Source organism: Phaethon lepturus, unplaced genomic scaffold (assembly GCF_000687285.1).
Source record: "Phaethon lepturus isolate BGI_N335 unplaced genomic scaffold, ASM68728v1 scaffold6347, whole genome shotgun sequence".
In the NCBI taxonomy this organism is placed as follows: domain Eukaryota; kingdom Metazoa; phylum Chordata; class Aves; order Phaethontiformes; family Phaethontidae; genus Phaethon; species Phaethon lepturus.
Window position 1 is genome coordinate 27,535 of NW_010551033.1, and position 23,437 is coordinate 50,971.

General features: G+C 40.7%; 1 protein-coding gene across 1 annotated transcript in view; it reads left to right on the plus strand.

Annotated features, from left to right (window-relative positions):
* The window catches only part of PHF21B (PHD finger protein 21B), a gene marked incomplete at its 3' end in the record, with an annotated part of 39,882 nt that overhangs the window by 11,049 nt on the left and 5,396 nt on the right, over nucleotides 1-23,437 (plus strand). Inside the window, exons 3-6 of the mRNA XM_010290725.1 lie at nucleotides 7,286-7,636; nucleotides 9,465-9,587; nucleotides 14,861-14,912; nucleotides 20,794-20,870. Coding sequence (XP_010289027.1) covers nucleotides 7,286-7,636; nucleotides 9,465-9,587; nucleotides 14,861-14,912; nucleotides 20,794-20,870 — 603 coding nt within the window. The remainder of the gene's footprint in view (nucleotides 1-7,285; nucleotides 7,637-9,464; nucleotides 9,588-14,860; nucleotides 14,913-20,793; nucleotides 20,871-23,437) is intronic.

Sequence of the window (23,437 nt, forward strand, 5' to 3'; positions counted from 1 at the left end):
TCTCCATGACAGTATGCACGTAGGAGTCTAAAGTATCCATACAACTCCCAGAAAAGGTTCAAGCCATTTTAACACCTGACATGGTACCTTTTTCCCACGTGAAAACTCTCATGCTGCTCCACATCAAATGCTGCTTTATCCAGAAGATATGTCCCCTCTCTCCACTGATGCCGTTTGTGTCCATGCGAAAGGTGTGGCTTCAGATCCACATCTGGCATCGATCTGGACTGTGCTGTGTCTCCGAGCCTCCATGACAGTTGTACAAGCTTACGGTAGGCTTCTGGCCAAATGACAGGAGGATAAGAAGGTTTTCTCTGTCTGCAGTACCTCAGCAGAGGCTTGGAGGAATTCACTGCACTGCTTCCCGTCCCTAAAACCTTCATTTTAACCCCATGATGTCTGAGCTTTTTGTGTGCTTCCATCTTGCTCAGGCTGTCAGCAGACAGAAATGAGTTTTGTCGTTATTTTTATTATTATTGTTTTGTCTTTCAAGTTGTTTGATTTTGGCTAGTAAATGAGTTGAGGCTGGTCAAATCATTATAATGTGCCGTTATTGTTGTCTTGAAGCAGGAAAAGCTCTTAAAGTCATGGACAGTACAAAGCAGTGACATCCATGGTCTTTAAAGTGACACCAGAGTTTGAGTCCAGTCAATGCCCAGCCAGCTGCGTGGATTAGTCCAGAGATCGCCTATAAAAGTGTACAGAGAGGAGGAAAGCAGACAGATGTTCACTCATTTGTGCCTAAAGGCTTCATGGACACTTTATATTTAAATTGAAGTAAGTTAATCATAGATGAGTATCTGTGAGAGAAGCAAGCTGACTTGTAATGCTGAAAAGAGTAGAAATGGAAGTAAGTTATTGACTGGTATGTATAATCACAGTCTAGCTTTTATATTTCTATTGTAATCCTAAACAATAAGGATTAAATTCTTTTCTCAGAGGCACATAGATAACTGCATATTCAAGGACAGAATCATTGTGGAGAAGGAAAAAAAGCAGAAACTTCAACCCATACTTGTTATTTTTTGGAATAATATTGATTTTAATTTGCTGGTTTAATGGTAGTTTTCCCCTGTGCAAATGGAAGAGAGCCATTTAATGAATCACCAACTCAACAGCAGCAATGCCAAAGCAGAAAACACAGGCAGTATAGCTGAGGAGAAAATGTACATTTCATTAGCAAAAGTCGGTCAAGTTCCTGTGAAAATACAGTTTTGTGTTCAAAACACTGATAACATTTTTAATAAAGAACTCCCACCTGACTTTCTTATGCCAACATCCACAAAAAGCAGAGCTGGCAGATTCCCACACAAACATCTCTCTCAGCAAAACTTCCATTTCTGTAGTATTAAGCAAAGCTGCAGGAGAAGAAAAACGAAATGAAATAGCTTTGTCTTCTTAAAAATTGCGCAGGGGTTGTATTATCTGTGTGTCACCTTTACACTGAGGTTGGCTGTCCGTGACTAACAAACTGAAATACCAAAGCACAGGAGGTATACAGTCCAGTGGAAAATGTGTGATATAGTGCACGCAATTTGACTATGTGTGAAAATACCACGGAGTGAGTCTTGGGTTGCACGGCATGTGAAATGAGAGACTAGAGTTTCTTTCGAGGTGCTAGTTGCAGTTCTGGCCTTACCAAAGTCTCTTCAGATCTGCTGTTGTTTCGGTCAGATTAAGATTTCTTCCCTGGTCCTCACCGTACAGAGCAGCAGGATCGGAAACGCAGGCTGGAGGAGTTGCTTGGGTTCTGCCCTGCATTTCATACCATTCTTCTGTGGCTTCCCAGGCTAATATTCCAGGGAGATGCTAAGGAGAGGCTTATGTTGTATGTGAACACAGGATTCACTGAACTGGGTCGTCTTGCTTGGGCTTTCCTCGTGATACGCGCTGAAGAGTAATTCCTCTTTGTGTAGCCCCGTCCAGGGGAAGGAATAAAAGTGTATGTGGATCAATAGTCACGTGTGGTTTTAAATCTTCCCCCTGTGGCAAGAAAATAAACTGTGTTTATTTTGAGTGTGGTCTCAGACCCGGCTGAAGATAATAGGAGTTTATCAGGAAAGGAACTAAAAATCAACCAAGCTGGCAACTCTAGTGTTCAGGTCAGCTGGGCAACCTGGATTTTAGGGTGTGTAATGCTGTAAGGTTACGCAGAACCTTTTATTTTGCGTAATTTTTATTGATTAAAAACAGAAGAGGGAGAGAGTCGGTCCTCAGCTGGCCTAAATAGACACAGCTTTACTGAAGTCAGTGTGCATCTGTTCATTCTGGTGAAGGATATAATTACCCCATATTGCACTCATTTTATCAGCCATTGCTAATGTTTTCTGTGTGATCCTCTAAAGCTTTTCAAGAATGAAAGCGCTGTCTGCTGCTCCCAGCACTTTGCCTCGGTGACATATGAATTGTGCCAAATCCATTTTGAGTTTTTGTTTTTAAGCTCTGAGTACAAGGGTGAAGTGAAAATAAAGTGTGAATAATGGTCTTTCTCTCCAAGGCAATGTGATATTGCGTTGCGCTGAAAAATTTACTCTCATCCAGATCGGCCCTGCCAGTATGAAGGGCTGATTGATGCTGAGCACGATCCAGCGGATATCTGATGTTGGGGAGAGGGAGGGCTCTTCAGTGTTGCTGACAAAGCTGTAACAAGATCCAGGGACTGGAAGCTGAAGTTAAGCAAATTCAACCTCGCAATAAAATGCCGGTCATGAGCATAATATAATATTATAACAGTTTACTGGGGCTCGTGATGAATTTGTCATTAAGAAGGCTTTAGTATTTTCTTTTAAAATAAGTCTTCAGTTTCTGGGAGAAATTCTGGAAGGTGCTGAGCCCTTACGATTTTGTAACTGAAGTGCACTTGTTTAACTTCCCTTCTTTGCTAGGCTGTGAGGAGAACACATTTACCAGAATTGCCCTTAACAATTCTCATAGCACCTGCAGATCTGCACAGAGATAACCGTTGTAATTAAATCCTGTCCTTTAGGACTACATAGGATTGCCCACAGAGATGGGAGGAATTGTGTGATTTCCTTCCCTTCTCCTCCTTTTCCCCGTACTTGTTTGGGTTGGATCTTGAGGGCTTATTTTGAAAGAGTTTTTGGGTTTTACCTTCTTCTTTACTACAGCATGGGAGTGGCTCACCTGATGGGACCTGGCTCAGGAAATAGATTGTCATGATCACAGTTGCCTTTATCAATGGTGACACACATCAGGCTCTCCCACCTCCGCCACTCAGCCATTTGTTCGCCTCTGTGGTATTCAGCTATTTGTGCTCTTGAGAGCTGGAATGATGGTTCTATGTAATGGAAGCCTTTGGGCTTCGTTTAGGGACAGCTGGACGGAGCTAAATGGTATGGGATATACAAGAAGTCATATCAGTCACAGGAGCCGATTCCCTCCTGATCTGAAACTCTCTAAAAAAACCATCTGAAATTAGAGGTTGCTGAACAAAAGAGCATTCTGCATATCTCACAGGATGGGGATCCCTGTTATTTCCCTGTCTGAAAAGCAGACAGCCCACACCTAGTGGATTCCCAGGTCTGGGAATATCTTCTTGAACAGTGTGCTCACCTGCAGGCTATTTGAGAAGTACCAGGGGTATCTGAATGTTGCCTCCTAAAATCAAATGTTTCTGTTATGGTGGGTATTGAGGAAACTCAAGAACAACATGGGCTTGCAAAATCATTATATTCAAGAAGAAGCTCTCTGTTCTCCTGCGTTTAGAGCCTTGGTAGTATCACATTCTGTTTTGACAGCTGTCAGAAGTTAAATGAAAGATATTTGAGGAGAAGAGGGTTGAGCTACAGGAGGATTGTTACTCGCCACGCTCGCCAACAGTTGCAGTTTTCACTGGGTAATATAGATGCTGTCTGTTATTCTTCCTCTTTTCTTCTCCTTTGCTAAACTCTTGCGCCTTTTATTTCTGTGGCTCTTGTAATGGGGACCGATGTCATCCAACCTGTGCTACTTTCAGTGGAAAACGTCGTTTTGCTACCTTGCATGTGAAATGCAGTCCGTACCCTGCCCTAATTTCTCTCCAGTTCTTCTTCAGTGACTGTCAGCTTCCAAACTTCCAATCTCCTCCTTCCAGCTCCCAAATTTAAGCTACAGTTTTGCCGTGAGGAAAAGGAATTTATGCTAGCTCTTTCCTTCATTTTTCCTTCCCAGCTGTCACCATTTATTCTCACAGATTACTGTACCAATTTGGTTTTTAATGTGCAACTCTGCTAAAAGGTCTTTCACTTAGCTCTTTATTAAGCGTGTGTGTGTTTAGTGTTTAAATTCAAGGGAGGAAGGTTCGTAGGTGTTAGAGCACAAGGGGCTTCTATGCTTGCTTTTTGTCTTGGATTCATTCCTACAGGCTGTAGAAATAAACATTATTTAACTTATTTTGGCTTTAACTGCGGAGCACCTGAAACTTCTTCTGCACTCAACCCTTTTTATTATTCTATAATTGCAAATAAATATGCTCTGGCAGCGTTAGCTGAACTTGCCAGGGAATTTGCAGAGGCTCGGGCTGCGAAGACCGCTATACCTCCTTTGTATCACACGGTGGCAGAAAATGCCCGGCGTATGCTCTTGCGCGGTACCAGTTTGGTAAGTCGTCGCCGCTATTTCAGTAGGCAGCGCCTTATAGAGAATATGTTACTTTGGAAAATTAAGTTTGTTTAGTTGTCTGTGCAGGAAGAGCTTATTTCGTAGTGAAGTAATATGCATTTGTCTACCACTTGCGGAATGTGTCTTAGGGGTGTCTACAGGATTCGTTGAGGTATTACATCTGACAGTCAATATATATATGTAGCAGCGTAGAAAAGATAATTATATAGCTGGAATATACATAGGCGTTTAGTTTTAATTAGCCTTTTGATTAAAGATAAAAGTGCAATTAAGAGTGACAGATACAGTAGATCCTGGTAGACTACATGGCGGTTTTTGGCTAGGAAAACTCCTGAGCCAATTTTTTGTCAGTCTTGATTTTTTCTAAAGATCTCGGTGACTGTTCTATTGAATCTTTGATCTGATGTACTCCTTGTTCTCTCTCTCTCTTTTTCTGTATATGTGTGCTTATCTGTTTGTGTGTTTACAGTATTTCTCTTGGTAACAGATGTTACATTAATTTACAAGAGAATTATTTAGTTTTAAGGAGAGATGGTATAATTTAGATGTTAGCCAAATAGCTAAGGATTAAATTTGGGGTTTTTTAGTCTTTTTTTTTGAACTGTATTTTGCCAAGCTTTACAGACTTTCTTTTCTGAATAATGATACTATTTCTGTGAATGTGTCTCTGAGCACATGAGGATGAGCAATTTGTTAAAAGCTTACATATGAGACGCTTATATAAGATATAACATAGGAGGGAAAGGATATTATGAAAATTTAGAAGTAGATATTATACGATCTGCTTGTATAGCTGACACTGATACAGACATGAACAAGTTGCTTTAAGTATTATGTCTCCTATTGCACTGAGCTGTTGTTTATGTTATAAGCCTTAGTTTTGCAGGATGCCTGGGCCAAGATGGATTTAAACCAATTCTCTGTCCACTACTTTTGAAAATAAGACCATTAACTAATTACAGATATGAAGCTAATTACAGACTCCTCTCTTAAACATCTTGGCCGGTGTATTCGTCTGGCATCTTAACTAAATAAATCAAATAATCATTACATAAAGTGATTGGATAGAGGAAAAAGAGAAAAAACCCCTTCAGTTACTGTCAGCGTGTCTTGAATACGGTCAGCCCCAGTTTAGTGTAGCTTGACATCATTTCACAGCGGGTCTGCAAGGCCTTCCAGTGTTACCCTGAACTTGTGAGCCGAACACAGCGGCTTCCTGGCTTTGTCAGGAGCCTTGTGCTCTTCTTTTGCTCTTTTTCGGCTCTGTTGCCTCTTTCGCTTTCCATTTACCTTGATTACCGACAGCTCAGACGCTCCCGAGCAGGACCGTGCCTCCAACACGCCGTGGCACTGCTCGTGGGTGTCGGGGTCCTACTGGCAGTTGAGGGCTGAGTTACCAAAACACGAAGAGCTCGCAGTACGTGTGTTGCTGGCGCTCGATACTCGCTGAGGGGACGGACGGGCACGGCTCCTCCTTGACACGGTGGAGGATGACGGGCCAAGCCTCGAGAGACGATTTTCTGCACATCGGTAAACCCCCGCGATTTGGTTAAGTTACTTGCTTAGGCTCAAGATTGAAGCCGGCGTCGTTGGAAGGGCTGCGGCAGACAGCAGCGCGGCGACATTGGCAGCTGTATCCCGCGTCTGTCTGTTCCAGCGTGTCATTTTGTTTCACCGTATGGAAGGTGCGAGAAGTGACAGGACGAAATCAGCACGGAGGGAACCGCCTGTTTTCTGTGGCCATGTTAGCGAACAGGCTGGGAGTGAAGTTAACTTCATGTGAAGCCGTTTAAATTATTTATTTTCAATCCTGGAACTGTACTTAACATGTTGTTAAGGCAGAGCCATGTTGACAGGGTGACGTTAATTACCCCACTGGAAACGCATCACGTTAGCTGGAAGCCACCGTTCGCTGCTCTCATTCGTGGCGCTGGGTAAAGCCGCAGCTCTCGCAGATCTTGGCAGTTTCCCCTTCCACCCGTGGAAGTTCCTTCTGTGTCCGCCCGCAGCGGCAAACCAGCTCTTTACTCACAGCGACAAAATACGACGTTCGATGGTTATGGGTTTCTTTTTTTTTCTCCTCTCTGTTTTTTTTTTTCTTTTCTTTTGTTTTTGGTGAGCTGAGTGAGCATTAGACATGGCAGATATTAAAAAAGCGAGGCTCTTCATTCACTGACATCCACCAGTATGAATGCATACGCTTGCTGTTGCATATGCTTTCCCACAACTCCGGTAATGATTCAGTTCCCACTCCTTAATTCATAGCAAGACTGGCATGTCCTTCAGAACAGGAAACTATTGCGTCTGGAGTTTCCATTCTTTGCGAAGGCTTTGGCTTAAACATCCCTACTGAGAACTGGATGTGACTTGAGTAGCATTTATATGGATGTGTGCTAATAAAAGCGAGGAGTTTACTTTTTCCTCCCTTCTTGTTCAGCATTGCAATGAGTTAAGGACTCCGAAATGACTCAACTGAGGAGCGCTGGGAATATATCTACAAGTAAATGAATGCCTGGCTACTTCAAGTGGCTACATTATGTGTTTCTAGATGCTCCTCTTCCATGGATAATGCAATTAGAGATTCTACTGGGAGAAGGCATGTATGCAGTGTTTGTTGATTACGGTGTGAGGCTGAGCCTGACGGTGTCTAACTCTCTGTTGCTAGGTTAGGCCAAAGACCCTGATTCCAGACAGCCTCCCAATCTCCCCGTGCAGAGACCAACCTTCCAAGCAGCCTCCTACCTTCCAGAAGGCAACCGTAGTCAGCATCAAAAACCCCAGCCCTGCCCTCCCGACTGCCAATAACACCGTCAGCCATGTACAGACGCCTAACAGCCAGTCACAAAGTGTCACCGAGTCCACAGCTATTTCATCACCTCTGAGCAGTGCAGGTGTGGCGTACGCCATCATTTCCACCTCCCCCAACAATGCAACTCCTATCAGCACCAGCGCGACTGTCTCTGTGGTCAACGATAGCATTAAAGTGCAACCACTCCTCATTAGTGCCGACAACAAGGTAGGTTCTGCTTTTCCCGTGTGGTGGGTTTTTTGGGTTTTTTTAGGGTTTTTTTGGTTTTTTTTTTTTTTTTTTGTTATCAAACACAGGTATTACATTGCAGATATAAGCAGAATATTCCCCCGGGGGGGCACAGCCCTGTGCAGAGTGGTGTCAGTGGTTCCTTTTGAAGAAAATAATCAGAAAGCAGTGGGAAAATTCTTAAGGGGACACATGGACGCTAGCAGACATTTATCTGTGTACATGCGTTATTTTTTAGGAGGAGCAAAATGCAGCATGATGTAGCCTGACATTAATGGGACCACATGATCTTCCATTTCCTTAAGCCAATCCTCACTAATAATATCCCTGAATTCTGTGCAGGCTCAAATTTCCTATGGACTCCCTCTTCAATTATACAGTGATATTAGTTATATCGACTGACCCCGGGGGAATGTATCAAATAATCAGGCATTCCCTTCTACACTTTCAGGGGAAGAGCAAATGAAATGAGAGCTCAGGGTTTCAAAACAGATCAGCGGATGAATCAGTAGGAAAATATCAAATTATGAGTTACTCGTTTCCTCTTTGTGCTGCTTTTCAGCTTTGAAATGCAAGAACTTCACCGTTCTTATACCAGAAAGAGATGCAATAAAGGCTGCCAATGTACCTAGCAGACATTTGTTGTAGTTTGCTACTGGGATCCTGCTACCTTGGGTCTTGTTGGCAGCACAAGTTCTCATACAGTGCTAAAAAAGAATACAGGATGTAGGATGGCTTTTGAGGTAAATAAAAGCAGGCATCTCTTACCCACTTCTCTGACATAATTTATTTTTTTCTTACATAAACTGGCTGCTGGTTAAGCAAACCATCCCTTTCCATGCTCTTGAATCTTCTAGAGTGACTGAGTTGAGATAAAGTATCTAACAATTAAATAACATTGATTGACAGTTAGCAATGAAGTAGATGGAAAACGTCCAGCGTTCAAATCCAATAACCTTCATCAAGAAGGTGAGCTTGGGAAGGTCTTCCATAGTCCTTCATGAAGCTTTGATTGTGTATATAAAGTCATGTGAGTAGTTCTGTGATCAGAAATTGTTTTTCATTCCTTTTAATTTAATAGCTTCAGAGATAATGTTATCTATCTGCACCGTGTAAATCTTCATGTGGTAATTCACATACAGTCAGATGGATTATATTGCTGCAATATTAACATACATGTATGTATAAGAGGTCTGTGAAGTAATTCCTGTAGGTTATAAACCAGAATGATTTTTAATTTAAACCACGTATAGTTTATTTTGTTTATGCAAAACACAACATAACCCATAAATGCTGAGGACTGAACCCTGATCTCAGTTGCATGAGTAGTACTGAGGAGTATCTTCCTTCCTTTCCCCATGTACTTACTCTGAAATAACACTGGTATGATGGAGATCAGACTGTGGTTTTGAATGTGTAATAACTCCATCTTTTCTACCTGTATGCAAAATAAACTCAAAGGAAAGATCTTAAAATCACTGACAACATGAGTGCTAAAGCTAGGCTACTGAGTCAGCTTCAGAAGTTCTCTAAATAGAAAGTGTCCTATTTTTCAGAGGCGCTGAAGTGGCTCCCTTAGGCTGCAGTGGGTTTCTAATGCACCTGTAGACATTAATTTTTAGAAACTTAGGTATGGATTTAGACACCTAACGTAGGTGTCCAATTTGTTATATTTTTCGCTTGTGACTTGCATCTGTTGTCTGTAGAGATATCAAGTAACCGTTCAAAGAAGAATCAAAGGTTTCAGGCAGAAAAATCCAGTTTCAGATAGTGAATTATCTTCTTTTATTTGTACATTGTCTTTTAGGTTATCATTATTCAGCCTCAAGTCCAAACCCAGACAGAAAGTAAAGTGGAGACAAAGAAACCTCCTGAAGAGTCAGCTCAGGGACCCCCTGCTACCAAAAAGAAAAAGGAAGAAAATCCGGAGGTGATATTTTAATATTCTTTTACATAAATGAGCTACAGTATGGTTAAGTCATGGGAGCCATTTCTAAACATTTTTCTGTGTGCGTATGTAATTACTTGCATTTGTGCTCTTGGTTCTGCCAGTTGTTCATCTCTCTACCCAACCACTGCAGTTGGGGTGCTTCCCCCCCGCAGTGAGGTGCCCTGGCAAATTTTGTCTGCATCATTCAAACCTTGCAGTGTCACAAAATGTAGGAATTGTAGGTCTCATAATAATCTAGGTACCTTGCATAGGTATAGCTGTGTTTCTTTGGATGGGTATAGCTGTATTTCTTGTGAAAGATGTATACAAGCTTAAGATACTTTCTTTTATGTTATAAAATATATAACATCAGATGTACACGCTGCGTATGAGGTTGAATTAAGATTTCTTTTGCAAGCTGAACTTTTACATCATCTTTGTAATGAATGTTGCAATTTTTAGATTATATTTAACAATACAGTTTCTTGCATTTGCTGTGTACATGTCTTCCCACCTGTACACAGATTCTTTCTGGTCTGAAATACATTAAAAACCTTCAAATTGAGTAAGAGAGTAGAAAGCAAGTTATAAGATTAAATCTCTTTCATGTACTATATTTGCGATGTGAAATAAAAATATAAATCAGAAATCCTTGTAGAAATGGGGTCTCTCTTTAACGGGCATTTTGGGTTTTGACTAGATGTATTGACGTTAGATTGTGTGTACTTTTGAGGCAATTTGAGAAGTTATACAAACCAAATCTAATTCTATTGTGGAAATGCTCAGCTTATGTGAAATCTTAACTTTACTAGTCTAATAAATGTGTGGCAAGAAAGCGTCCCTGGAGCTGTACGTTTAAGAGGTTTATTACAATATAAATTTATAATGTTTCTTGGGGCATGTGGGTGGTCATTCATTTTACCATTTTAAGAGGTTCATATAGTTAAAACAGTACTAGGGATAAATAGTGGCGCTTAGCCTAGAATATCAAAGCCTTATGTAGAAGTGCTGCAGAACTACACTTACGAAACCTCCCAAGTTTAAAATCTGACCCTCATATGAATCTTCATTGCTACAGAACGGTGGGACTGTAGGGTCCTGTTTTGTTTAGGGAGGTATTTTCAAAAGATTATTTGTTGTGTAGCACCTTGCGGGCAGAAAGGCTAGGAGATCCTGTTTAGAAGCAGAATGCTAGAGAAACCATCCATTTTTCTTTGCCTGTAACTTATCTCCCTAGAGAGAATATTGAGCAAAAATCTTCTAAAGAGATGCAGGAAGAGACCGTGGGACTGGGGACACATTTGGTGTAGCATTCATAAATTTCATGAGCTTTTCATGAAAATACTAGAATACTAGAATATCCTGACTACCTTTTTTGTAACCAAGAACATTGTTCCTACCGTGTACACTAGAGGTCTTGGCACAGTTTTCTGAGCAGGATGCCAAAGCTATGCCCTGAAATATGACGGTTCTTTTCTTTTCATAGATTTGCTTCACGTCCATAAATATGTAGGTCTAGAGTTAATTTCTTTTGTTCTTTGAAAGTAAACTTTCGTTGATTATCATGTATTTATGCAATTAGTGTAATTAGAACTAACAGCATAATTAGTGTAAATACATATAATGACATAAATAGAACATGTAATTACAAAATTAAATGGTTTTGTAAAATCTTTGTTTTGCTTCATGAAAGGACACACTGTGCATTTCTAAAAGCACTCATGGCTTTTAAACAGATGATTAAATTTAAGGCAAAGAGTAACAAAGATACCATGGTATTTTTAAAAAGAAACTAAGCACTCTAGGCACTTTCTCTCCACACCTTTATTTATCTTCAAAGTACAAAACTAAGGCAGGAACTTCAGTATGGCTCTAGAGAAATGTTAGTTGTGACAGACTGGGGTTTAACAAATTAAACTGAAAATCTAAAACAAATAAACCAGAAATCACCAGACTTACCAGTAGCCAGGTATCCCCTATGCGGTTACTGAGCATACCTGAATGACCAGGAAAGACTGAGGATGGTTATTGTCTCGCGTTCCTGGCGTGGTCATTCTGCTGGGAAGCCGTGAAGCCGATCCTGGACGCACCCCCGTGCAATACATGTGCCTTTGGCACGAGCTAAAGGTTTCTCCTTTCCCCAGTACGTCACCGTTCGACTAAAGCAAACCTCCTCGGGTCGCCTGTCGTGCAGCCAGGATGCCTGGGCGCCTGGCTGTGGAGTAGCTTTCCCAGAAGCAGGATGGAGGGTCTTGGCCACCCAGGACGTTTCAGATCCAGCGGTAAGAGACCGCTCCTGGGATATAACCATGTGGGTTCACTCCACCCAGGGCTGTGGAAGGTCTGGAGGAAGGGGCCACCCGCGCGCCGCCGTCAGCGGAGTTTTGCTGGCGATGGAAGCGGCTAAGTGCCTGTCTAGTGATGGGCCTTCTCCCAGCAGAATGACTTCTGCAAAGAAATAAAGGAATTACGCAAGGGAGCTGCTCCTCTGGGGGCCAAAGTGCCTGGGGGGGTTGGGGTTTTTTTGGTTTTGTTTTTTTCTTAAGAGGACATGAGTTCAGCACAGAAAGAAACAGAATTCTGCCTAAAACTTTTTACTTTTTAAAATTTTTATATTAGTAAATTTTTATATTTATGGCTACATTTTCAGGGACTTCTAGCAGCTATCTTTTTAAAAAAAAATTACTGCCATAAATGTTGGTTATTTAGCTGACAGTGTTTTTAATTCCACCTAAGAAGGACAAGAGAGACACATTGCAATTGTGAAGTACATGCTAGTATTGGGGCTAGACTGAAAATCTGGAGGAACTGAAGCCACAGTTTTGTGGATTCCTGCACAGAGGAGAAACAACAGACTCTGTGATATTTGAAAAAAAAGTATTGCAGTGGAAGTAGTATCTTGAGTTAAATCCAATGAGCTACACGAGAGTGAAATAGCAAAACTCATAAAAACAAATATGCTGTTAATATAATATGCTTGTTAAAAAGAATACAGCTTCTGTGGGGATTTTTTTTAAAGAAACCATCTTTCAAATATCTATAGAAGCTAACCCTTACTGTATTTAATAGTGAGATAATTATCAAGTCTATTTATGAAGGTTCTTCATATCTTAAGTAAGTATGCTGTCGTTACATTTTATTAAATAGGTATTCAAATAATTTTAGCATGAAGAGAGGAAATTGTTTAGCAAGCATTCCAGTACTCAAATAATTTTAGTTTAGGTGTCAGAAACTGTCTGCTCCCCCTACGGTGTAATCTTCAGGTAATACAGGCGTTCTGCGCTCCATTGGGAAAATACAGTTGCACGTTAACCGTTCCGACTTTCTGATTCTGTACCTAAATGTTATTATTTCTTCTGCTCAGAGCACTGAGACATATCCTGCCACAAAGTCACTTTTTGGTGGGCGTGAGGTGAAGCTTGTAATTCTCCTCAGTTGACTAATTTTCTTCTGAGATGTGCACAGTGGATCTCGGATCAAATATTCATCTTTCCCTTCAGGTGTGGAGCCCCCACTGTGCCTAGCTGGTGTTTTAGACATGTAAAGAGTGAAAATTATTGAAATCAAGGTCTGGCATGCAACTGAACACACGTGCTTGTCATTACCACAGTTATGGAAGGCAGAAATATAGCATGAATGTGTCTAAATTGCCAGTGATGAGATTCTCATCACCATTTTTTAATCTACAGGGGGAGTTACATACTGGGAGATTGTGGAAAGAAAATATTCCTGTCTTATAAGGTTGTTAGTTCACCTGTTTGACAAAGATGTTTTCACAGATGCAAGAAGGGTATAGATGTCCAATTCTGACCCTCATGTTTTGAAGAACCCACCCCATAGCTAGATCTTTTCATCTACAAAATGAAGATGTTCTTGCTTTTGCAGTTGCACTGTGTGAAAGTCAGAACTGTGAAGGAAATGGTAGTTCCAGTGACTTACTAGTTGATTTTATCCTGAACGGGAACAAAAAGTTGAATTATCAGGCTTTTCACAGAACAAGAGGGTCAAACTAATTTTGACTTGGAAGTGTTGACATGTGTTCTCCTGACACTTCTTTGATTGAAACAGAATGTTTTGACCTTCTACTGCTTAAACACTGTATTTTAGTTCAACCTAAATCTACATATTTTATTTTAGGTGAGTATGATAATTACATCTTCCTGTGGTCTTTGGATACTTTATCAGAGTTGGGTTGTGGGCTTTGATTGCTTGGATTTCCTCATAGGTTGGGTTTCATAGTCAGATTGTCTCTCGGGTGGAATTGCACCTCATGAAAATGCCACTTTGGTAACATGGTCCAACAAGATTGTTAAGTGCAGCAGAGGGAGGAAGAGATCCCCAAGGCCCCATGGTACCACAGATGTGACTTCAAACCAAGAAGTTCAGTTCAGTTTGGGTTTGGAACCAACACAGCAGAATTTCAGTTTTTGATCAAAAAGGTGAAATAAAAGCTTCAGCAAAACTTCTTCTGCAAGGAAAACATTTCCCAATGAAAAATCACTGAAAGAAATTTAGAGTCTGCTCTAGTACTTGCCCTGTTACTGCATTGGAAGCTTTGTTAGCATGCAGATGTTTTTTGTGCATATATAGCATAAAATAATTCTGAGTAATATTTTAGATCAGATTCCTCACTGCAAAATGAGTTCACCAGTGTCAGTGGGAGATGTCTGTTCACTCTCCATTGAGGAAAATATAGGATCAGTGTTCCTCTTCATAATTCATGCATATGATACTCTCTTTGTAACTTGTGAAGAGAAATTTCTGAAAGCTTATTTGGGGTGAGGGGGCTTTCGATATGCTTCAAATGTCTTGTTTAGTGTTGTAAAGTTCAGTGGAAGTGTATCATAGCTTGTTTTACTTCATACAGCTTGCTCACATCCAATAAAAGCAGTGCATGTCCAGATAGTAATAATAATAAACAATTAATTTTCTGAAGAGTGGAGTAACAAAGCAGCTAGCAATATGAAATTGAACTGAATGAATTGACTGAATTTTGATCATGCGTTGTATGAAAGCAGTAGTGGTACAGCATTGGCTTCATAAGCCTCTGAACTGCTGAAGTTCATGTAGTCATACAAGTAGGACGTGACTGACCAGGCATATCTGAAGCAAATCTTCAATTAAAGTTCTTCATATTACTATGCATTCAAATAAGATACATTTCTAAAAGGCCTTTACTGGTTTTATGCTGTCAATGCTAGATTTATGTATTTACTTACTTCTACCATGACTGTTGTATTAGAAAATCTAACTCCTGTTTACTTTTTCCTTAGAAAATTGCCTTCATGGTAGCATTAGGACTGGTTACAACAGAACATTTGGAAGGTAAGATGACATATGTTGTTTTAAAGTTCAGTTTCTGAGTGAAGTATTTTCTCTTGACTGTCCTCAGAAGGGCAATAAAAAAAATTAGGTGAAATGTTACCTCTGCAGAATTGTGCTTTTCAGCCTCACCTCCCATCCCATTGCACAGCTCAAGGGGTGTGAGAGCTGGCTCTGCAGCCAGCACCAGCAGGCTTGGCATAAGCTGGCATTTGGGCTCACTCCGTCATCATGGTCCTTTAAGGGATAGTGGAGCAAAAAGTCTGCAAAGGCTCTGACCAGCACTGATCTGGTTGAAGAGTCAGCAAGGTTCAAAGATGTTTACCCAAACCTTCTGTAGCAAGCGTGCCCTCTCCTCCTTCCCCGTGTGAGATGGACTTTCATTTCTTGAGTTAATGGTCTATCATCTCGAGAGTTCCACAGAATAATGTGTAAAATAGTGGTGAAAATCTGGCATTTGTTTTATAAGATTTCAAGCAAATTAGAAAACTACCTCTTACAAAGACTTCCTTCCCCCCATTTCCCCTCATCTAGCCAAAAAATAAACAAACTTCCAGCCTGATCCTGCTTTTGTGTGAGAGATGCTAGTATGCCTTCCTAGGCTTCTGAATAGGAGTTCAAACAAATATTGCACATAAACTAAATTTAGTATTGCATACTGTTCAATTTACTTTTCCAATTTCCCAAAAATACCTTGCCAGAATTAGCAGATTTGCGCCTTTCTGAAAACATAGATGAGAGGGGCAAAACGAGCTTGTTCAGCAACTTTGCCAGTGGTGTGTGGTGAGTTTGGGGGTTTCTTGGCAGAATGGGTTAGTTTTCACGGACAGAGGAGAAGATACAGCTATTTTTAAGAAAAAGTCCACAGCTTGATGTGTTTTAGTAACATGCTCAGCTACTACAAGTTGGTGTGGTTCCACCGGTGTAAGGAGAACTAATCTGGTATCTGTGCCAGCTGACAATGATTCTTTATCACAAAAAATGTTGATGATAATTGACATTTACCATTCATCCCATGGATCTTTGTCAGCAAAATACTTAGGAATTTCCAGTGCACTGAGTTTTAGTTTTATGTGCTTTAGAGTTAGGCACGTGCTTAGATACCTTGCTGACTCAAGAGGCATCTACAATTTTACAGCTTGATTTCTTTTTAGTAAGATTCTCTGTGCTTCTGTTCCTTGGTTTTAAGAGAGGTTGTGAATTAGGGAGAAAATAGCATCTTAATTTTAAGGTCTCCTCAATATATGCAGCAGGTTTTCTGTGGGTCTTCTTGCCTTTTTTCAGTGTCTTTCCTCTTTAAATCTGCATTTTAGAAAATTATTTAATGTCCCAGTGACTGAGAATTTGAAAGCAGTTTAAAGAAACTTTAAGCCATCGGCCTTTTTAATCCCTTAATGGTAATGGATTGAAATGGAAATTAAAAAGCTACAGCAATTTTGGGAGAAGATTTATAATCCAGAAAGTGCAAATGATGACTGGTTCTTGTTTTCTTTGTCTAAGGAAAATAGGACAACATTTGAAATTATGCTGAAGTGCAAATTATGCTTACAACAGAGGGAACTTCATTTTGAATAATTCTTTACCCTTTGAATTTATTGGAATTAATAAATTGTTTGTGTGGATTTAATGCTTATGTTCAAAACGCCAAGTACCGCTCTGCTCTGCTTGTTCTACAGTAAGTGTAGAGACGCGCATTTTGAACCTAACTAACTGCTACAATACTGATCCTGCAGAATCAATTCTTTCAGACAAATTAACTTTTTATATTCCTACTAGCTTTCAATAAATGGCTCCCGCCAAGAGCTATTTACTATGGAAAGGGCATTTCTTCATGAATATTGGTGATTACAACTGTCAAAAATACCCTTATAGATTTCACATGCTAAAGGTTATTGTTTTAGGGCTATGTCATATTTACGGTTATTAGCCATTGCTATTTATCAGGAAGCAGTGGTCATTACACAGTTCAGTTTATTTTAGTACTTCTAATGTATTTCTCAGTTTTGCATTTTTGGAATTAAACTGTATGAAGATTGTGTTGTTAAAAGCTTATTCACTCGGTATCATTAATTCACAGTGTTACTGCTTTTCTTCATTTTATTCATTAATTTGGTGGTGAAGGGCTGGGATCCACCTCTATATGGATTTCTCTGTCAGCCTAGCAGCCTTTCCACCGAACGTCCAGAGGAGCATCTTTCCCCTTACTGGAAAAAGAGCTCTGTTCCGCAGAGCCTGAGCGTGAGGCATCTTTTTGAGGCTTTTACCAGTAAACGAACACAGTCACTTCCACTGACTGACATTGTGCAAGGCACGGCTTTCCCTGAAGATAAATTGTCGTTATGGGCCTCATAGAATGACCATACAGAGTGTTCATTGATGACGGCAGCAGCTCATTGAAGCTTTGCCTCCAACATAAAGCTATCTTCAAATTTATTCATCTCTGTCAAATGTATTACAGTTTAGAGGGTTGGTGTTTTTTTCTGTTTGGGTTATATTTTTTAAATTAAGAAGCTAAGGAATAAGATAGCTCAACTCTGTGATGCAGTGCATGGTTGTAACACGTTAAATCTCGTTCACTAGGCTATTAGAACACCTTTTAGCATTACCATTGTGTTAAAAAAAACCAAGTAGATGGAAAGAAAACTTTAAAAGAATTCTTAAGTTCAGGTCATTCTAAAAATGCACATCTTATTTTACCATAGCAAAATAAAAGCCCTGAAATATTTCCATCTAGGTTACTGGAATGTTTTCATCAGTTAAAACAAATTATTTGTTTTTACTTTATTAAGTCCTCTTTTGAAACGTAGGCAATACTTTTCAGCAGAAGTAACGAGTAACAAAAGATAGTATACCAGCCTATGCTTCTCTTCCATCTTGGTGTGATAATTTACAGATACATTCTTAGATGTATGTACTCCTTGTATCACAAGCACGGATATTTTTTGTTCACAGTTTCCATAAATAAAGTGCTGACCTTGTGCTCTCCCTCCCTGATGGCTGCGTAGGGTGGAGTACATCTAGAGCCACTTCAGTTCATTACTCTCTCTCTCTCTCTCTATTTCCACCTATTCCCACTGCTATTACTTTTTCCCCCAGCCAGCTTTTATCTCTGTACCATAGTGATGCCTCTTCCAAAGCTGCATTCCAGGTAGCTGCCACACGTGTAATTCAGACTCCATCAAATATTTCTGTTGCCTTGGTGAGAGCATGTACCGAAGAAATTCTCTCTTAAGCCTGGGACCCAAAAGGGCAGAGAGCTACAGGTCCATCAGAGTCCTCTTGTGAAGACACTCAGCCCAGTTATGGACCCTGGCACACAGAAAGCTCTGCTGTGTTAAATTCTTTGTTCCTTTTTCCGAGCCAGTGAAAAGTCATGATCTTGTATCCCTGTGACAACCTCTGAAGAAGACTAAGCCTGGGCTGCCTTAACTCCAGCTTTTTCCCGTTGCCACAAGGGTGCTGAGATGCTGCAAGCCCTGGGTCCACTGACCATGCAGCTTGGGTTACTGAGCCTGGCTGCAAGAACCACAGCTCCAGCTCATGCTGTTGAGACCAAAGTAAAAAGTCAGCAGGTGCCCAATTTCTCCATTTCTTTGCCAGCATCAAGGCGCGCGATTCCTCTTTTGTGACATCTCTGGCACCTTTTGGCCTTCAGAGCTTTCCACTTATACACACTGATGCTGACATCAAGAGTAACCATCTCTCTTCTAGTGGCTCTGTGGCAGGCTACTGGGTCCGTGTCTAGTGCTTACCCTGCTCCTGAGGCCCGATTCCCTTCAGAGGATGCCAAAGGGCTTGGAAGCTTCCGGACGGAGATTTCAGCGTAGCCAGATGAGCATTTCGTAGGAAATTCTTTCACAGTGGGACAGAACTGTTTCCCGTACAAGATCCTCCAGTTTGGAGTCTGCGTACCACCAAGGATGTTAACAAGGTGCTGGCAGTGGTTGCAGCTATGGCTTTTATCGCACGTCTCGGTGCAGCCTCAGATCACAGGTTTCTTGGTAGCGAGGTTCTGTATAGCTCCCCGGGTCACATGGCAGCGTACGTATAGCTCGTGCCAGGCTGTGAATACAGACCTGCCTGTACTCTTTGAATCGCCCCAGGAGAAGACACCTTCTGGGCGAGAGAAGTGACACGTTCCTGTGCCAGCGGGAAAACCCAGCCAAAATATGCAAGTAGTTGCTCTTCTGGTTTTCTTGTCTATCCAGTTTCCTTCTGATATATCTATCACTCCAAGAGTGGCAGCTTAGCCAATGCTCCTTCGTGAATGAAAAGTTTCAAATCAATGTCTGGGAACTGAGGGCAGTACAAAATCCATGCAGAGTGTCGGCCTTGTCTTTAGGGACACCGTGTCCAAGACGTGACCGACAATACCATTGCCATTTAGCAACACTTAAAGTGGTTTTTTCCCCCTTTTTACTCTGTGGGGAAGTGATCAACATTTGGAAAGTTAAAATGTGTTAAATGTGTCGGGAATCCTATATCCGTGTAACGTAGACATCCTGAAAGCTGGACCGTATCTTACTGTTGGACTGCAAATGGGAGATAGTCCTCAATATCCTGAAGGCCATTTTCTGGCACCGAGGATGTTCTGAGGTAGACCTCTTTAGCTCAGACATTGATGAAAGATGCCAGACCTTCTGCAGAACCAGATGGTGTCCTGAGTTTCTGTTTGGTGTGCTCCTGGTCCTCTGGGCTGAAGGGCTTCTGCCGGTTCCTCTTGTTCTGAGGGATTTACTCTGAGAGGTATTCTCAAGGAAGAATGGAGGTATCACCATCACAGGGGCATTTAGACTAACAACATCCATCTGACACCTCAGCGCAGAGTCTAAACTTTGCCTTACAATATTCACATAGGAAACATTTTATCAGCCCAGCTGTGCACGCTTCATATCATGGGATGGATGTTGGGTGGCTCTTCTTGCTAAAGTAGGTCTGCTCTTCCTTTATTATGAAAATAAGAAGTAGGCTCTAAAATACACGGTTATAATAATCTCCCCATTCTGAACTTAACGTCAAGAGCTGGAAAAAGAAATTCCGTATGACAGAAGTGAAATCCTAGCTCAGATAGAAGTAGCATTCAATCTGCAGGTTTCAGCGGGCCAGGAACCCGCTCACTCTTTCTCTGCGTGTTTACAGCAGTATGCACGTGACTAATTGTCGCTAAATGCAGCCCTGAGCAAGTACTGTCTTGAATAGGTGTTACCTGTTAGCGGAAGGGTGTTCTCATGTGTTTCACCCTTTTCCAAACAGGACTGCAATTTGATGAGCCTAACTTTGCGCTGCTGTTTTCAGAGACACAAATACACGTACGGCTCATAACAACATTTTGCACGCTTAGGATCGTGAAGTTGCATATTTTTTGATGGATAATTCGTCGCACCCTAGTTGGAACTGAATCTAGCCACGCCATTCTGATTGTGCTTTTTCTAACCTTCACAGAGGAAAAGTAATGTAAATGAAATTTAAAAGGATCTCTATGCTTTCATCTGATATGAATTACAAGGCTTAAGTGCTCCAAATGCTTAATTTTTGTTAATAGCAGACATTGATGGTATTTTGAAAGCTCTCTGTTGATGCTTGCTGAATATGTGTCTGAAGGGATCACAATAAAAATCTTGTAGGGCGGCAGAAGTCCACCTTGGAGGAGGGAAAAAATAATGAATGCCCGTGTTCTGAATCTTACAAGGAAAAGCTTATTAATGTCAAACCTTGAACTGCAGCAAATATCAATGCTGATGCAACCCAATTATACTTTAGAAACTGAAACTGAACACAAAGCCCAAGGGGTTGAGGGTAAGAGCATCTTGCTTAACAAGTTAGATCTACATTTTTCCCTGATGAATGACAAACACACAATTCATGTTTCTTTCCATGGTTACAGAAATCCAGAGCAAGCGTCAGGAAAGAAAGAGAAGAAGCACAGCAAATCCAGCCTACAGTGGACTCCTGGAAACAGAGGTACTTTACCATTCACTTTTTTTACCACAGTTCTATTTCATGTCAATAAAAGGTTTAAGTGCTTCTTATTACAAAAGTATATACGAATGCAGAACCACACATTTACTTGTAAAGAGATATTGATGTGGAAAAGAAAGAACAGATCTCACCTCAGTAGCTAAGCAACAGGTTTTCACCCCACAACATCACTTGCTTCAAACTAGAATTCATCTTAGTTTTAATAAAGACCAGAAGGACTAAATTGATGTGGGACCTAATTACTCTTTCACCGACGCCGACGGTCCCTTTAGGTCAGAACTGAAGAACAGAAGTGCTGCATTGTGTTCAAACTTGCATTGCTATTTCTCTTTTCCTGTGTGCCAAATAATAAATGGAGAACTTTGCTTTTTCTGTTAGTGACATTCATAAATGACATGTGTTGGTGTAAGAGTCAGTGTGCTCTGCAGAGGGTATGGAAGCCTGCATAATAAGTATAATAATGCAGAATTAAAAATAAAATGCTCTGGATAATCTCTGTTGTCTGTTACACTTAGGCTGTTACATTTATGGTAGTAGCAAAATTTCATCCTACATAATATTGGATTGCAAACCTGCTGTAAAAGCAGCATATAAGTACACTTAACTTCTTCTGAAATGTTTTTTTAATTTGTTCCTGAACTGGCATATATGCATTTATTCAGCATATTAAAATTCCACCTTAAAAATGTCATCACAGTTTGGGGTTACTATTTGAACTTCCTACACCGACGAAACTGATTTGCGGTCAGCTCTCCATTTAAGCAAGATTTCTCTGTCTTCTGAGTTCTTCAAGCCTAAAGAAAGTGATGTTTCTTTATTTAGGTACAAGCGATGCAGAATTTTTGGTATGCCAGCTTTTCAGATTTCTGTGTTTGTTGGCAGACAGCAGACAGATGAGACTAAGAAACCCACCACGGTAGTCAAGCTGCTTAGTGGCTTGATTGTTCTTTCTTTGAAAGTATTGGAGATTTTTATACCTCAGAGCAGCTCTGGGCACTTGAATTATTCAGAACTCCTCAACTTTTCTCTAGCAACCTCTTCAGAGCAAATACTGATGTCCTCACGTCCGGTATTTAACACAGTAGGAACCTGAGCCTCGCTGGCGTTAAACGTGTAGTGTCTTCTCTTAGACCTTTTTCTCCTGACGAATTGATTAAAATACTTGCAGCGGGGTTTTGTGGCCGATACGTGTTTGTGAGAAACTCAATTTATCTTGGAGCAAGGATGGAGGACGTGATGGAGGAGGTGTGCTGCACCCCTAGTTCATACTTCTCATTATATCTATTCTCAAAAGCATATCCTGAAGATGGCATGGAGAAAGAAATCTGTGAAAGAGTCCTGTGGCCGATCAGCTGTGTCCTCATTAGGAGTTGTCATTAAGTAGTGACCATGGGGAATGCCGTTGAAGTAAAATGGAGGCAGATGGTTTTTCTCTGATCAATTAGCTGCTCAGATTGATTTGCTAATCAGTGAGTTGAGGTATTTTGTGGCATTTCAGGCATTTTGGTGCAGTTTAATTTACAGTTAGTCTACTGAATGATCTTTAATTCATGGTTGTTTAAATTGAAAATGCATATAAATTAGACTTTTTATTTGCCAACGCCCCTCAAAACGGCAGGAGCTCAGCATCTGTAGTGGTGATGCTAACTTCTCTGATTACAGAAATGTGATCATGGTCTTATATCTTCACTTGAATGTTGTGCTTTTTCTTTTCAAAGCTTTTTTCTTTAAAAAAAATAATATTGAGATACCATTCCATTTTCTCACCCTCTGTAGCTTTTTTCCTCTTTTTTTTTTTTTTTTTTTGCATAGGAAAGGGTTAAGTCTCAGGCCGGGTATTTTTTGAAGGAAGAAACATCAATTCAAAATTCATTAACAGACTGGCAGGCACCCGTGTATAAGAGAACAGTTTACTCACCACAGAATAAATCATTTATTAGCAAAACCCCTCTAATTTTCCTCCAAGCAGAGTCTAACAACATCTAATAGAGGAAAATGGTACTGTTTCCAGTCCTGCTGTACAAGTATTGGATGGCTCAGAGAAACAATTAGGGCTTATATAGACTGTTAATGAAGCCTGGCTTGCTATTGACCAACAGCTTTTACCATCTGACAAGTTGGCGATGGGCTGCATTAAATTAGTTAAACATCTCAGTCGGGTTTCCAGTGGTCTGTGTTTGTAAGTTTGAAAGTCTTTGGTGACCTGAGCAGATTGAAATCACTGCCAGCTCCTAGAGGTCGTACACATTAACTTCTGAAAGAGACGTATTTTGTTTAGGCCCTAGTACGTAGCTTGCAAACGAAATACGTTTCTACGAACTATAGGACGGTGTCACAAAAGGCAGTGATGCTTTTTTGCAGGTGGGAAGTCCATCACCATTTCCATATACACAAATAAAGACGTCATCTCACAGCAATAATTTATTAGGCAGTTTTTCCTTTATGGACTTTGTTTATCTGCTAGGTTTGGAGTTACTGTTGCTGTTGCCTTGCTCTTGCCAACCTCTGGAACATCTCCTGGAACTCAATCAGTAAAATTCGCAATTTGC